Below are 16,430 nucleotides of genomic sequence, written 5' to 3'. Positions count from 1 at the left end.
ATTTTGTTGGTTTGGAACCAAGATGTTGCTCGTTTACTAGTGTGCTTGGGGTCATTGTCTTGTTGAAACACCCATTTCAAGGGCATGTCCTCTTCAGCATAAGGCAACATGACCTCTTCAAGTATTTTGACATATCCAAACTGATCCATGATACCTGGTATGCGATATATAGGCCCAACACCATAGTAGGAGAAACATGCCCATATCATGATGCTTGCACCACCATGCTTCACTGTCTTCACTGTGAACTGTGGCTTGAATTCAGAGTTTGGGGGTCGTCTCACAAACTGTCTGCGGCCCTTGGACCCAAAAAGAACAATTTTACTCTCATCAGTCTACAAAATATTCCTCCATTTCTCTTTAGGCCAGTTGATATGTTCTTTGGCAAACTGTAACCTCTTCTGCACGTCTTGCTTTCTGTAAATCAAAAAAAAAAAAAAACAGTATATTGCTTATTTTCAATTGCATTTGTAATCTGTTCAACAAAATCAATTACAGCCAGTGAAGTAATGTGATTTTTCTAAAACCATATTGCTGTTCACTAAGTATGTGATGTTTAGTTATGAAATCATATAACCTCTTTAAAAATACCTTTTCCAAAATTTTGGAAAATTGTGGCAGGAGTGACATTGGTCTATAATTTGAGAAGACATGTTTGTCTCCAGATTTAAACAGAGGTATCACTTTAGCCAATTTCATTCTGAAAGTAAATTTAGTCATTAGTGAGAGGTTACAAATATATGTAAAGGGTCTAACAATGCAATCAATAATATTTTTAATCAAAGACATATCAAAACTATCACTATCAATTTATCTTTTCCCCTTGAAGTTACAAACAATATCAGTTATTTCATATTCATCAGTTCCTTTAATGAACATTGAATCGTGAATTTTATTGTTTTACAGTAATCCAAAGAAGGCACAATCGAATCAGCTAATTTTTTACCCACATTTACAAAGTAATCATTAAAATGATCTGCTATAGCTTTATTTTCCTTAACAACTGTACCAGTACTTGTGTAAAAAAGGGCAGGATATTCTTTAACACCTTTTCTCTTATTTATGACTTAATTTAAAATCTTCCAAGTAGCCTTAACATTTGTTTTATTTTTTCCAATAAATCACTATAATACTGCCTTTTACAAGATCGCATAATATTAGTTAGCTTATTTTTATGTCTTATATCTTTTCTCAGCATCAAATGTTCTTAGTTTTAAGAATTGCTTGTACAGAAAATTTTTCGATACCGGGCGATACCGGGAATTTTGGTATTGATCCGATACCAAGTAAATACAGGCCCAGTATCACCGATATCGATATCAATACTTTTTCATATTTAAGCTTCATAGATCCAAAGGATCCAAAAGACCTAGGATAGAATTTCGCCAAACATTGTACGTGACAACAAAATACTTTATTATCACAATCAACATTTTTGTTCAAAAAATATCACTCAACACAACTTAAAACAAAATCTCCTGACGTAGAGGGCTAACAAACTACAATACAAGGGTGTGCTGCTCCGTGTTGTACGACAGCGCAGCACTGCTCTTACAGACAGAGAGTAGATGCAGTCGGTGCACGCGGGAGAGAAAAAAGTTTGAGTATCGATCTTTTTACACGAGGATCGTTCAATATCAATACCAGCGTTGGTATCGATATTATCGATATTAGGATCGATCTGCCCACCTCTACTCACATTCACCCCGATGTCAGGGTGCTGCCATACAAGACGCTCACTACACACCGGGAGCAAATTTGGGTTTAAGGACCTTGCCCAAGGGCTCTTAGTGATTTTCCAGTCAGGCTGGGATTTGAACCAAAGATCCTCTGGTCTCAAGCCCAATGCTAAACCACTAGAACCACACCCATCGTATAGTCTGGATCTTGCAACCCAAACTTTTTCCATTGTCCCAAGCTGAAAGAACACCTAAAGGAAGACGTTACACTAATGCATGGGTGCAAGCAGCTGTGCATCTCTGGAGAGGACACCAGATTTCTTCACCATTGGAATGCTAATGACTAATGAAACTGCCTGATAGAGAACATTCCAAGCTTTCTGCAGATGTATCATTCATGTATCTTTATTAAAATAATTGTTAGTTGATACAATAGCGGAGGATGCAGAACTTTTCAGCTATATGTAATGTTTTTATACTCTATGTATATACTGCTGCCAGTATTACCATTATAATTATGGTATTAGAACAATGCATGTATATTTATTGGGCACCTTGTCATTTCATATAATTTAAAATTGATACAAATTAAAGTTTCTTAAACATACAAATAAAATAAAAATAAAAAATCCACACACAGCTTGTCATTTTGTTGCTTTATTACAGACTAGAAAAAATATTGGCACTTTAAAGAACAGTCTGTACAGAATTAGATTTTTTTGAAGATGCTTTCCTTCAGTGCATCTGCACAATGTGCAGAAATAAATATTCAAACTGCAGGTTCTCAGTTTCCATGCTTCTGTATTTCCAAACGACCCAGATATGTCAAAAATATATCACTATGTGATTTTGGTACTAAAATGAAGACATGATAAGCAGGCATATCCTGGTGTTGGAATTTGTAAGGCAACAATAGGAACAAAGAGGCAAAATTGGGCAAAATGACAGATAATCGCAATCCAGCAAAGGATGGAGCTGCAAAATTAATTTACACTAAATCTGTAAAGAGGTCCATGTTTTTTGGATTTCCACAAGACAATCCAAGTTGTTTCTTGAATCCTGAGAAAGCATAAAACACAAACAAATAGGAGAATGTGTTTTAGTATCTGTCCAAGCATTTAAATTCATATTATTTAATGCTAGACTGGTTACTATTGATGCTGACGCTGAGGCAAGCGTGTCTAATACTTACCTTTCCTCATCACAGACTTCCTGCTGTGTGATTGGGTTCTGAACATCATCACCTGGTCTCTGCTTCACTATGGGAAATATTTCTCGGGTAGCACCTTGTTTAGTTTTAGATTCATTTGGTACCTGGACAACAATGACATGAAGGTAAAATGAACACATAAATTACAAATCAATTATTAATTTCAGAAAAAAAACAGGTTCAGATGTAACAGGCCCATTTTTATATGTTAAGATAATTAGAAATGAAGGACCTTCATTGTCATTGTACATACAAATCTACATTGAAAGAATGGGCTATTCCCCCTGAGAGCTTAGCGCACCTAGAAACTGACTGAAACAACTGGCATTCTGCAATGAAACAGCTACATGCTTTGACGAGGCCTATGACAGAGCCACCGACGAGCGGTGAGCCTGTTGACACCAACACAACACTGAGCCTCCAGCCCCACCCAGTTCTGCTCTCCAGTGCCCTGTGTGTAGCCGCGACTGTCTGTTATGCATTGGTCCCCATAGGCACATGTAGAGAAACCATCCCAACCTGCCTGAATGAGCCTGCATGGTGTCATCGTCATCCGTGATGGACATCCATCATCCGTGATAGAGAGAGAGACATAGTCCTCTGTTCTTACTTAAGGATTTATCCATCCATTTTTTTTATACCCCTTTACTCCAATTAAAGGTCACAGGGAGTGCTGGAGCCTAACCCAGCAGTTATAGGGCGTGAGGCTGAGTACACCCTGGACAGGACTCCAGTCTGTCACAGGGCCACATATAGACAAACTCACACCTGCACCCACACCTACGAACAATAAACACGGGGAGAACATGCAAACTCCATACATAAAGGCCACAGGTGAGAATCGATCCCATCACCTTCTTGCTGTAAGACAACAGTGCTCACCACAAAGCCACCATGCTGCCCTTCTGCATTTAGCCCATCCTAATTACAGTTCAACACAATCCAACCACTAGGAGCAGTGGGCAGCCACAGTCCAGCACCCAGGGTCCATCTCCAAATGTAGAGATGCTGCTTTGGTCAGGGGCAGAGAAAGGGGCAAACCCTAAACACCCATGTTTTTGGCTGTTGGAGGAAACCCATGCAGACACGAGGAGAACATGCAAATTCCACACAGAAAGGACTAGGCAAAAAAAAAAAACAGTCCCAGGATGTTCTTGCTGTGAGGCAACAGCACACACCACTATGTCACAACCACCAATCTGTAATTGTCCAAGGAAACATTATTATCTGACTGACAAACCTTTATAATGTTTGGGTGGTGGCCAAGTGGTCAGTGCACTTGGCTTCACTGCAGGAGGTTCCCGGTTCAAACCCCAACCATGTCATATTTCTCCATGTAATGTGGACTTACATCAGGAAGTGTATCCGGCATAAAATTTGTGCCAATTCCATCCATCATGCAGATCTATCTCAGATTTGCTGTGGCAACCTGGAGTGCAAACAAGAGAGCAGCCAAAGGGACTTGCACTGAAAAAAGAGAATGTTTGAACCAACTTAAAAAAGTGTTACAATTTGTAAAAACCTGAATGAATTAAGTTGTTTGAACTTAAGATTGAAAGTTAAATCAACTTTAACTTATAAACTTAAGTTCAAACAACTTAATTCATTCAGGAATTTACAAATTGTAACACTTTTTTAAAGTTGGTTCAAACATTCCCTTTGTTCAGTGTACTTAGTTATGTGTGACTAATAGTGGATCATCATCAAGGATGCATTCTGGCTTCTGCTAGTCCAATGCTTGCTTCTGCTGTGTGTTAGGTAGGGTCGTGAATATCAGCGGCTTACATAACCTTGTTGGTTAGGAAAATATTCCTTTACTTCAGTGGATTTTGTGATCTTGTCATAATCAATGGATGCTCTGATTGCAGGACTTGAGCTTCTAATTGAGGAGTCAGAATGTCTGGGTTTGTGGTTGTGTTGGATCAAGAGTAAGATACAGGCTTATTTTGGCTTCCTGGACCCTTCCATCAGAAGTGCATCTATATGTGGTCAAAGAGTTGAACTTGTAGGGTCATTCCTTATAACTGTGATAATGTTCCTGTCTCTGGGTCACTGGCCTTTAAGATAAAGGGATGTCTGAGTAGAGCTTATTGAGTCAGGAAGGCACCTGGACAAGGGTGTTTGGTGATGCCCATACCATTGCAGAATGAAGGTCCAAGTCTTTCAGTTCCTGGTGCATTTTGTCTTAGTGCATGGGTTGTGAGAGTTTGAATAAAGGTCATGACTAACTGTTGTTGGTACTGGTCCATTTGCAAGATCCTTAGATATCACTGGAATGATTTTCTGTAAAATCAAAAGTTACTCATATGACGAGTACTATTTGCATTTTGAGGTAATGTCAACTGCAATATTTTGGCCATGTTGCACATTTCTGTGGGAATGATCCAACCTGGTGAGGACCCTGGCAACTGGAAAGGGCCAAACACATGTCCATGTTTCACCTAGCTGTGGTAGATATAGCTACTTTCAAGACATAGGGATAGACCTATTGTCTGCCTGGGTGTTTGCTATCTCAGACCAGTTCCTTAGTATGGCGGATGCTGTGATGCACAGGACCAGGGCATGCTCCACCACTTGACTTGCCCTGGAATCCAACCACTGAAAGTAAAGGATGACCAGACCAGTTTGAAGGGTTTTCAGTTGTGAAGACACTGAACAAGTATCAATGCTTTTTTTGGCCAGCCATACATCCAGATATGCCACAATTATGGATTTCGTAGAGAAAGTTCAAAAATTCTCCAAAGCTATTGCCCCCAATGACATATAAAACAATGCGTTGAAGTTGACAGTTGAAGAAATTGCATGAGTTTTTTTCGTCAGCATATTTTTCAGCAGTCATTGTGTGGTATTTTGAGTCAAATTTAGAGTGAAAAAAATGAATTAACTCCATTTTGGAATAAGACTGTAACAAAATGTGGAAAAAGTTGAGTGCTGTGATGTTTCTGGATGCACTGTATCTCTCACTACTGATAATGGTATGGAAAAAGTTGGGGGACTTAAGATTTTGTACTCATTTACACTGATTTAACACCAAAACAATGAATAATGTCCACCCCCTTGCACATCATGCTGGCTGTATTTCTGCCCTTGATGGAAAATACCTCAGCGCAGTGGACCTAATTTTCAGGGCTTTACAACATCCTTCTTCATGGGTCTGACAAGTGGTACTCTGCTCTTGGGCCTGCATGAGCATACCCTCCCCATGGAGTTTGTGCAACAGTCCTACATCTTTATGTATACAGTGCTTAGCTTTTTCAGTGACTTAAATATCTAGTCTTCTGTGCCTTCTGGATAATTTGCTGGTCTTTATGCCTACATCTTCTATGAAGATTTTGAGCCATGTTGTGGATAACAGTGGTGTATTCGTTGATCATTAGAAAGTAAGAGTGATCTCCAAATTAAGGAAGGAGAATCTTATAAATGCTGATGCCTGTCTTCCATATCAATTGAAAATCTGGTCTTTTGCTGGTAGCATTTTGTCTCATCAGTATTGCAAGTTTAGGTTCAACAGCTGGGCACTAAATCTCTTCACTGGCTTCCTGTCCCAGTGAGATCAGATTTTAAGGTTCTGTTACTAGCCTTTAAAATTATTGACGGACTGGCACCTCCATACCTAGCTGACCTAATTAAACCCTACGTACCGACCTGGGCTTTGCGTTCTCAAGGTGCAGGACTACTTTGTGACCCTAGGATGAATAAAAAGTCTGCAGGTCACAGAGCTTTCTCTTATCGTGCACGTTCTGTGGAATGCTCTCCCTAATCAATAAAATAGTCAGATTCTGTAGAGCATAGGTGTCAAACTGATTCCAGAAAGGGCCAAGAGGGTGCAGGTTTTCTTTGTAACCACCAACTCCACCAGGTGATTTCACTGATGAACATCACTTTGAGCAGATGGGAAGAGTTCATCAGTGAAATCACCTGGTGGAGTTGGTGGTTACAAAGAAAACCTGCACCCTCTTGGCCCTTTCTGGAATCAGTTTGACACCTATGCTGTAGAGACTTTGAAGTCCAGACTTAAGACACACTTATTTTCCCTTTCGTATGACTAACACAGAGATGTAAAACTCTGGCTTCAGAAAGTAAAAGTCCAGCCACATATTTGTTCCATCTTCCTAATAAACCAGCTGATAGTAATTATTTCAGATCTTCAGGCAGGTGGATGAGCTAATTATTGAGATCACCTGTTTTTGGTGCACAGTTAGAAGTAACACACAGTAGGGTTTTTACTTTATGAAGCCGGAGTTTTACATTTCTGGACTAGCATACTGGCATAGTATGTTACTATGCTTTTTACTCTTTTAAATTCATTTTATAAGGAAACAGAGCATGCTGCAGCCTCAACTTTATCTAAATTCTGGGTCTTTTAGTGAAGCTTAGGGCTAGTGGCCGGCGATCACTTTAGTATTTCTTCTGTTTTTCTTTTTGCTTATACTGTATTTGTTGTCTTTCTGCTGCTTGATTCTGCTTTTTTTCTTTTTTCTCTGAGGTGCAGCTCCATCAAGAGATGGGTGTGGTATCTGTTCTGGAAACCGTCCTGTGCACCGGCAACGTTTCCTATATGTTAGTTTTGGGAATTGTTTCGTAATTTGTGTCCGTAGCAATGGGTCTCCCCTTTGAGTCTGGTCTGCTTGAGGTTTCTTCCTCAGAGGGAGTTTCTCCTTACCACTGTTACTCTGGGGGTTAGTAAGGTTAGAACTTACTTGTGTGAACCACCTTGAGGCAACCTCGTTGTGATTTGGTGCTATATAAATGAAAATAAATTGAACTGACACTAAGAAAGGCCAAGAGCTGCCTTGGTCATAATGCAGTCAGCATTTACCATGAACTGACTCTGCAGGATTCTGCAGGACTCCTGCATGTGAGAGCAGTTTAGATAAGCTCAGAATGCTCTGCTTAACAGTGTTGTGCTTGCTCATCTCAGTGTTGACAGGTCCTTCATGATTTTGCCCTGACACTTCAATACAAGATACAAGTGCAGGTTTATGACAGCTATTTGATGTAGAGGAAAAGGTGAAACCCTTTGCTTGTAAGACTTACCTGTAGCCAAGCCACTATTCAGCAAACAGCTTTTAAATGGGCTGTGTGTTAAGTCGAGTCACCAGTGTAAAAGGCAAGCGTTCTTACTGGTGTTCATGATAATGCAGATCACCAGAGTCAGCCACAAATGTGCCTTGCTGCCAGTGTTTTTTTTTTTTTTTCTGTGTATGATTTGAAGATTATTATGCACATTGTAGGACCTTTGAGCCTTTTACAATAGTTTCTTGAAGAGCATTAAGATCTTTGTTATTGAGTAGGTTTGATTGCTGTTTGGTTCTCTTGTAATGTATTTTTGCTTCACTTTGGGCAGCTTTTTTGTGTTTCATTCACAGTGCAACCAGAAAGTATTCCCAGTGTTTCACTTTATGCACATTTTATGTTACAGCCTTATTTCAAAATGGATTAAATTCATTTTCCCTTCCAAATTCAGCTTACTACATCCCACATTGACTTTTTTGTAATTTCTTATGAATAAAAAACTAAGAAATCACATGTATTCACAAGTATTCACACCCTTTGCTCAATACTTTGTTGATGCACCTTTGGCAGCAATTACAGCCTCAAGTCTTCTTGAATATGAGCAGCACAGTGGCTTAGTGGTTAGCACTGTTGCCTCACAGCAAGACAGTCATGGGATCGATTCCCACCTCTGGCCTTTCTGTGTGGAGTTTGCATGTTCTCCCCATGTTTGCATGGGTGTCCTCCCACATTTAAAGACATGCAAGTTAGCTGAATTGGAAACTTTTTTAATTACACAGGTCTCCCTTGCAAAAGAGAGCTAGATCTCAACAGGACTATCCTGGTTAAATAAAGGTTAAAATGATGACACAAGCTTGGCATACCTATCTTTGAGCAGCTGTCCTGAAGCCACTCCTCACCAGTGGTGGGCACAGTTCAGCTAATCCGCTAACCGATAATTAACAAAGCTAATGTTTTTGTTAGCGGATTAGCTTTTCAGATAACTTTTAAAACCATCAGGGGACCAATGATCTTCCAATAAATTTAGTTATGATAATTTTCAGTCCGCTAACATTTGTGGTTTTTTTTTGTTTTTTTTGCTGGTAAAGCGAACAAAATTTAACAGTCAAAAATGTTTGTAAACCCTAAAATCAAACATTTTAGTCCCTTTCATGTGTTTGTGGCAGAGTGGCTGTCACTTCCTGATGATGTCATCATTAAGCACAAGATGTGATTGGCCGGTCAACGCAGGGAGCATTGTGGGTACTGTAGTTCAAGTTCACTTTTGACATTACAGTGTTACCATCCTCTCCACAGAGAAACAAAACAGACTAATTTTAACATTATTTTATTTTATTTCTGTGTGGCTGACAGGATAATTTAACCACCAAGACTCGGTGGGAGAGAGGAGATCTCACGGCGCAGCTGTGTTACAGAGGGACTTCACCATTTAAACACAGTGTTGGATAATCAGGACATTTTATGTGGATTATTTTCTTCATGAATCCCACTGAAAGTAACACGTAAGAATTTATATTTACTACATGTCTTTTACTCTGCCAATCAATGCATTAATGGATGTATTTCGGTTGTTTAAGCCGCAGGGTTCAAAGCATGTGAAAAAAGCAGCATATTTTAGTTCGTAAATAATGGTGTATATAATACCGTGATAAACTGTGACTTCTAATATTGTGATTTACTGCTTTTGAAAGATGATGACAGTGTTTGGGGTTTTGGGGGTTCCAACCTTCCTTTTCTCTCAAAAATTCTTGAAAGGGTAGTTGTAAAACAGCTAACTGATCATCTGAAGAGGAATGGTCTATTTGAAGAATTTCAGTCAGGTTTTAGAATCCATCATAGTACAGAAACAGCATTAGTGAAGGTTACAAATGATCTTCTTATGGCCTCAGACAGTGGACTCATCTCTGTGCTTGTTCTGTTAGACCTCAGTGCTGCTTTTGATACTGCTGACCATAAAATTTTATTACAGAGATTAGAGCATGCCATAGGTATTAAAGGCACTGCGCTGAAGTGGTTTGAATCATATTTATCTAATAGATTACAATTTGTTCATGTAAATGGGGAATCTTCTTCACAGACTAAGGTTAATTATGGAGTTCCACAAGGTTCTGTGCTAGGACCAATTGTATTCACTTTATACATGTTTCCCTTAGGCAGTATTATTAGACAGCATTGCTTAAATTTTCATTGTTACACAGATGATACCCAGCTTTATCTATCCATGAAGCCAGAGGACACACACCAATTAGCTAAACTGCAGGATTGTCTTACAGACATAAAGACATGGATGACCTCTAATTTCCTGCTTTTAAACTCAGATAAAACTGAAGTTATTGTACTTGGCCCCACAAATCTTAGAAACATGGTGTCTAACCAGATCCTTACTCTGGATGGCATTACCCTGACCTCTAGTAATACTGTGAGAAATCTTGGAGTCAGGTGACCCTGAGCCATCCCTTAGTTATGCTGCTATAGACTTAGACTGCTGGGGGGTTCCCATGATGCACTGAGTGTTTCTTTCTCTTTTTGCTCTGTATGCACCACTCTGCATTTAATCATTAGTGATTGATCTCTGCTCTCTTCCACAGCATGTCTTTTTCCTGGTTCTCTCCCTCAGCCCCAACCAGTCCCAGCAGAAGACTGCCCCTCCCTGAGCCTGGTTCTGCTGGAGGTTTGGGTGGGGGGCTTGCGAACAACGCAAACCGAAAATAAACTGGGCATGTATTGTAGGCCTAATAACACTAGTCACACCAAATCCGGATAGAGTACAAATTCCTGTTTAATGATGTACAGTGGTCCCTCGTTTACCGCGGGAGTTAAATCTGCGAAGTAGCGCTATTTTTTACACTTATTATAGATGCTTTAAGGCTGTAAAACCCCTCACTACACACTTTTCTCAAACAAGCATTAACATTTTCTGACTTTTCTCTCTTGTGTAAACAGTCTCTTTTTTCTTCTGTGTGAGAAGATTATAAACAGACACACGCAGAACACAATGCGCGTGCTCTCTGTTCACTCACTGCCTCCGGGGGTACGGATGCGGGACCTGCAAAGAATCCAAGTCCTCTCTCAGTGGCCACGGAGCTCTGCAGCTACGGTCAACATCCAGATCAAAACAGCAAGCGTAGCCTCTGGAACTGTTGCCAGATTTGGCGCAATTCCACACAGCAGACAGGAGGGCGGTGGTGTGATTGACAGTGAGAGCAATCGCGGTGATTTTTTTTTTAATATTTTGTTAGTCAAGAGAGGTGGCGGATCAGGGATCCAGTATAAATAGCTGGCGGAGCCAACGTCAGAGGTTCCGGAGCGCGCTCCAGCTTGCTCCCCCTCAAATTAAGCCGTGTGCCTAGGAATGACTTGATCCTTGAATTTACCCAGCAGCCCCTGTGGCGCTTAAAGTGAAACTGGTTTATAAGAAGCTGACAGTGTAATCTGATGTGGCTTGGTCCGAATCAATACTAAAAGTTATCAGTTATCTATCACTTCTGCTAAATTTTTTAGCAGTTTATCAGTTTAGCATTATAAAAGATAACTTTTCAGTTAGCGGATTAATGGCTATTGAAGCTAACTTTTTGGTTAGCTGTGCCCACCACTGCTCCTCACCATTCCACAATAACATAACACATAAGTACAACCATGACAGGCTTGTGCTATTACATGCTTTAGCAACTGTGGGACCTTATATGTAGACAGGTGTGTGCCTTCCATGTCCAATCACCTGAGTGTACTCCAGGTGGACTCCAATTAAGCTGTAGAGGATGATCAATGGAAACAAGATGCAGCTGAGCTCAATTTTGAGCTTCATGGCAAAGGCTGTGAATACTTATGTACACGTGATTTCTTCATTTTTATATTTAATAAATTTGCAAAAAATCTTTAAAAAAAAAATTATGGGGTATTGTGTGTAGAATTTTGAGGGGAACAAATAATTTCATCCATTGGGGAATAAGGCTATAACAAAATGTGGAAAAAGTGCAGTGGTGTGAATACTTTCTGGATGCACGGTAGCTAGGTGCACTGTTATCATGTAAGATTGTGATTTTGTTTGTTTTGTGTTTTTTTGTGTAATTCTGGGGGGGGGGGGGGGGGGGGTGATATGCAAGACAGTCATTTATATAAATTAAAGGTTCTATCAATTATTTTTCTGAAACTGAATGTCGCACTAGCAACAACATTTCACAATGTAATGCTGCGTTTACACATAACGACGACAAGTCACGAATGCCACGAAGTACACATTCTTGGCTGCTGATCATGAATGTGATTATTCGGGGCAGAGGCGTCAGGTGTCCTCTGGAACTGCTGCAACCTGTTACCACACGTTACGATTAATGGCATGTGTTGCTGGAGAATTATCAGGAACCATTGCGCACGGTCAAGAATAGTGTTCCGCGTTGTTATTGCGCGTAACAGCGCATTGTTAAGTTCTGTCACATTGTGAATGAGGTGAATTGTCTCCACACACACACCCATATTCATCCAACCGAATTCACATCGCTCCAGTTTTTCAGAAGAACTTTGTGACTGCATGCGTAGTTGGGCTCTGTGCCATGGAATGGTGCAGAGAGGAGGAGGAGGAGGACAGAGCCAGATGTGTGGCTTCATGCGGGTCTCGTCTCGCGCATTTTCCCAAACATCAGGCACATGCAGCAGGTGGAACACCTGCAGGAGCGCACTGAAGAGCACTGATATTAGACTTTTAGCCGACTTGGTGTCAGCAATCAAACTGAATGCGGTGCAGCAGGGTTTAATTGTACGCGCGCTTCTTCCTCCGCCGAACTGGAGGAGGTGCAGAGATGTCTGGCTGCACGTGAGTCTCGCTCCTCTGGTTCCTCTGGCTCAGACTCGTTCTCCCACTCATCGGTTACAACAGCAGGTGGCACACCTGCAGGAGCGTCCTGAGGAGCTTCAGCAGGAACTGTGGAACGACACTTGGAGTCGAGTTTAATTGTGCGCACATGACAGAAAACTGATTCGTCGTGGCGTGCAGTGAAATGTGACACCGCGTTACAAGTCGTGTCAAAACTTGACAGTTTCCGTGTCACTTCGTAATAACGCGTGACAGTTTGGGCTCCAAGAACCATCACAGGAACCACTACGAACGTTGTCACGTTCTATTACGGATCACTACTCATCAAGACGGATCAACACGCTCAGTTGCGACCTCCACGACGTGAGACGAAATGAGGGTGGTATGTGACATTCGTGGAAGATTGTTTTGACAGGCAAAAACATGCTCCATGAATATCAAGAATATCACGCACTGTTAAGAAACCTATTCAGATGCGTTAAGTCACATTAAGAATGTCAGGAATGTGTCACGAATGACAGAAAAATGACATTTGTAACGCGTCTTGGTTATGTGTAAACTCACCTTAAAATGCCTCAGCCACTCCTTCCAAGCCTCTCACTCCAGTGTCTTTTTTTTTTTTCAGTTTTCTGACTTTTTCCCCCTGCATCTTCTTTGAATGTTTTGAGAAAGTAACTGGGAGCATCACTGTAGTTCTGCAAGATTTGTCTCTCTGACAACCAAGAAAATGTATCTGTGTGTCCATCCATGGTGAACTGTATGACATGTCACACAAAAAATATCACAGACAGGAAAAAAAAAACTCATCTATGGCAGCAAACTGGATGGAATCCTAGTGAGACTTGTAGTTTGAGCAATGTATGCATTGTGACTTCTGGTTAAACACTGTATTGTAGAAACAAAATGCAGTCTTTGCTTTTTTTTAATGAAGGTACTGTGATGAAGCACTGTCCACTGCCCTGCAAGCACACACCAGTAAGTTTGAAAGGTAACTGTGAGATTAGAAACAGATTAATGAAATAGAGAATCATATCTAACTGCATATGCCATGCTGTAATGTAAATTAAGACTCTCAAGTGGCAGTATGAAATCAAATAAAGTAAAAGCCCCAGGGTCTACATAATTCTTTAGGGATTTCCCCAGTGGGAAAAACATAGAATTGCTTGGTTTCTAAGATTGTTTTTGTTTTTTTCCAATAAATCTGTGCATCATAAAATCTCACACAAATGATCAATCTGTACTTAAAAGGTTTGTTAAAAATGTTAACAAACTTAAATATCTTACAATTAAATAGTATAAGAGGGGTTTAAGCAGAATCATTATAGTTTGTTTAATTAAATTTTTCATTTTAAAGAACTACCTAATCCATTTACTGATTAAATCACTTTCAAACTTTACAACATTTTGACATTTGTTTTTCAACCCACAAAGTGAGAAAGACAATCAAAATGGGAACACACACTAAAATGCAGGCCGATTATTTAGTTGCTAAATTGCAACAGGACAAACACAAATAATTATACTCCATTACTCACCCAATCATAGTTGATTGTTATTTATTGAGCTGTCATTGTAAGAAGCCTGGGCTCACTGTCCACAGGCCTCAGTTGTTGCCGCGGTTGAAGTGCTCCAGCACAGTGGCGTTGGTCCTCTCAAACAGCCACTGCTGGCTTGGAGAGGCGGGGTCACAGGTGTTCATGAAGACTCGCCGCTCTGTTGGACTGCTGTCAATACAGCTGTTACTTACAGGATGATACAGGCTCTTATCCTGCAGGACAGAGAAAGAAATGTCTCATGTAAAAGACTACAAAAATTCTATAGACAATTTTACCTTGTTTATGATCATTATACACTCAACAAAAATATAAACGTAACACTTTTGGTTTTACTCCCATTTTGTATGAGATGAACTCAAAGATCTAAAACTTTTTCCACATACACAATATCACCATTTCCCTCAAATATTGTTCACAAACCAGTCTAAATCTGTGATAGAGAGCACTTCTCCTTTGCTGAGATAATCCATCCCACCTCACAGGTGTGCCATATCAAGATGCTGATTAGACACCATGATTAGTGCACAGGTGTGCCTTAGACTGCCCACAATAAAAGGCCACTTTGAAAGGTGCAGTTTTATCACACAGCACAATGCCACAGATGTCGCAAGATTTGAGGGAGCGTGCAATTGGCATGCTGACAGCAGGAATGTCAACCAGAGCTGTTGCTCGTGTATTAAATGTTCATTTCTGTACCATAAGCCGTCTCCAAAGGCGTTTCAGAGAATTTGGCAGTACATCCAACCAGCCTCACAACCGCAGACCACATGTAACCACACCAGCCCAGGACCTCCACATCCAGCATGTTCACCTCCAAGATCATCTGAGACCAGCCACTCGGACAGCTGCTGAAACAATCGGTTTGCATAACCAAAGAATTTCTGCACAAACTGTCAGAAACCGTCTCAGGGAAGCTCATCTGCATGCTCGTCGTCCTCATCGGGGTCTCGACCTGACTCCAGTTCGTCATCGTAACCGACTTGAGTGGGCAAATGCTCACATTCGCTGGCGTTTGGCCCGTTGGAGAGGTGTTCTCTCCACGGATGAATCCTGGTTCACACTGTCCAGGGCAGATGGCAGACAGCGTGTGTGGCGTCGTGTGGGTGAGCGGTTTTCTGATGTCAATGTTGTGGATCGAGTGGCCCACGGTGGCAGTGGGGTTATGGTATGGGCAGGCGTCTGTTATGGATGAAGAACACAGGTGCATTTTATTGATGGCATTTTGAATGCACAGATACCGTGACGAGATCCTGAGGTCCATTGTTGTGCCATACATCCAAGAACATCACCTCATGTTGCATTGCAGCAGGATAATGCACGGCCCCATGTTGCAAGGATCTGTACACAATTCTTGGAAGCTGAAAATGTCCCAGTTCTTGTATGGCCGGCATACTCACCGGACATGTCACCCATTGAGCATGTTTGGGATGCTCTGGACCGGCGTATACGACAGCGTGTACCAGTTCCTGCCAATATCCAGTAACTTCGCACAGCCATTGAAGAGGAGTGGACCAACATTCCACAGGCCACAATTGACAACCTGATCAACTCTATGCGAAGGAGATGTGTTGCACTGCATGAGGCAAATGGTGGTCACACCAGATACTGACTGGTATCCCCCCCCCCCCCCCAATAAAACAAAACTGCACCTTTCAGAGTGGCCTTTTATTGTGGACAGTTTAAGGCACACCTGTGCACTAATCATGGTGTCTAATCAGCATCTTGCTATGGCACACCTGTGAGGTGGGATGGATTATCTCAGCAAAGGTGAAGTGCTCACTATCACAGATTTAGACTGGTTTGTGAACAATATTTGAGGGAAATGGTGATATTGTGTATGTGGAAAAAGTTTTAGATATATGAGTTCATCTCATACAAAATGGGAGCAAAACCAAAAGTGTTGCGTTGATATTTTTTTTTGAGTGTATGATACTCATGCTGAATAAAAAGTCTTTAATCCCCTATTGCTCCCGGTGTGTAGTGAGTGTCTTGTATGGCAGCACCCTCACATTGGGGTGAATGTGAGGCATGTGAGGTGTCTGGTGCAGATGGAAAAGCGCTATATAAATGCAGTCCATTTACCATTTAAATGCCAAAACACATCCCCCATGCACCCACTATAAACAGCACTGACTATATCTGACATCAAATAATATCCA

At 40.9% G+C, this 16,430-nt stretch overlaps 1 protein-coding gene across 1 annotated transcript in view; it reads right to left on the bottom strand.

The window, feature by feature from the left end:
• Nucleotides 1-2,703: 2,703 nt before the first annotated feature.
• LOC117516975 (polypeptide N-acetylgalactosaminyltransferase 10-like) overlaps nucleotides 2,704-16,430 on the bottom strand; it is a 396,627-nt gene continuing 382,900 nt past the window's right edge. Inside the window, 3 exon segments of the mRNA XM_034177870.1 lie at nucleotides 2,704-2,738; nucleotides 2,872-2,993; nucleotides 14,251-14,483. Of these exon segments, the coding sequence (XP_034033761.1) occupies nucleotides 14,319-14,483 (165 nt within the window). The 3' untranslated portion in view covers nucleotides 2,704-2,738; nucleotides 2,872-2,993; nucleotides 14,251-14,318.

The sequence above is a fragment of the Thalassophryne amazonica genome, chromosome 9, assembly GCF_902500255.1.
Source record: "Thalassophryne amazonica chromosome 9, fThaAma1.1, whole genome shotgun sequence".
Classification (NCBI taxonomy): Eukaryota; Metazoa; Chordata; class Actinopteri; order Batrachoidiformes; family Batrachoididae; genus Thalassophryne; species Thalassophryne amazonica.
Note: the sequence above shows the minus strand (reverse complement) of the source record. Positions and strands in the feature narration are given on the sequence as shown.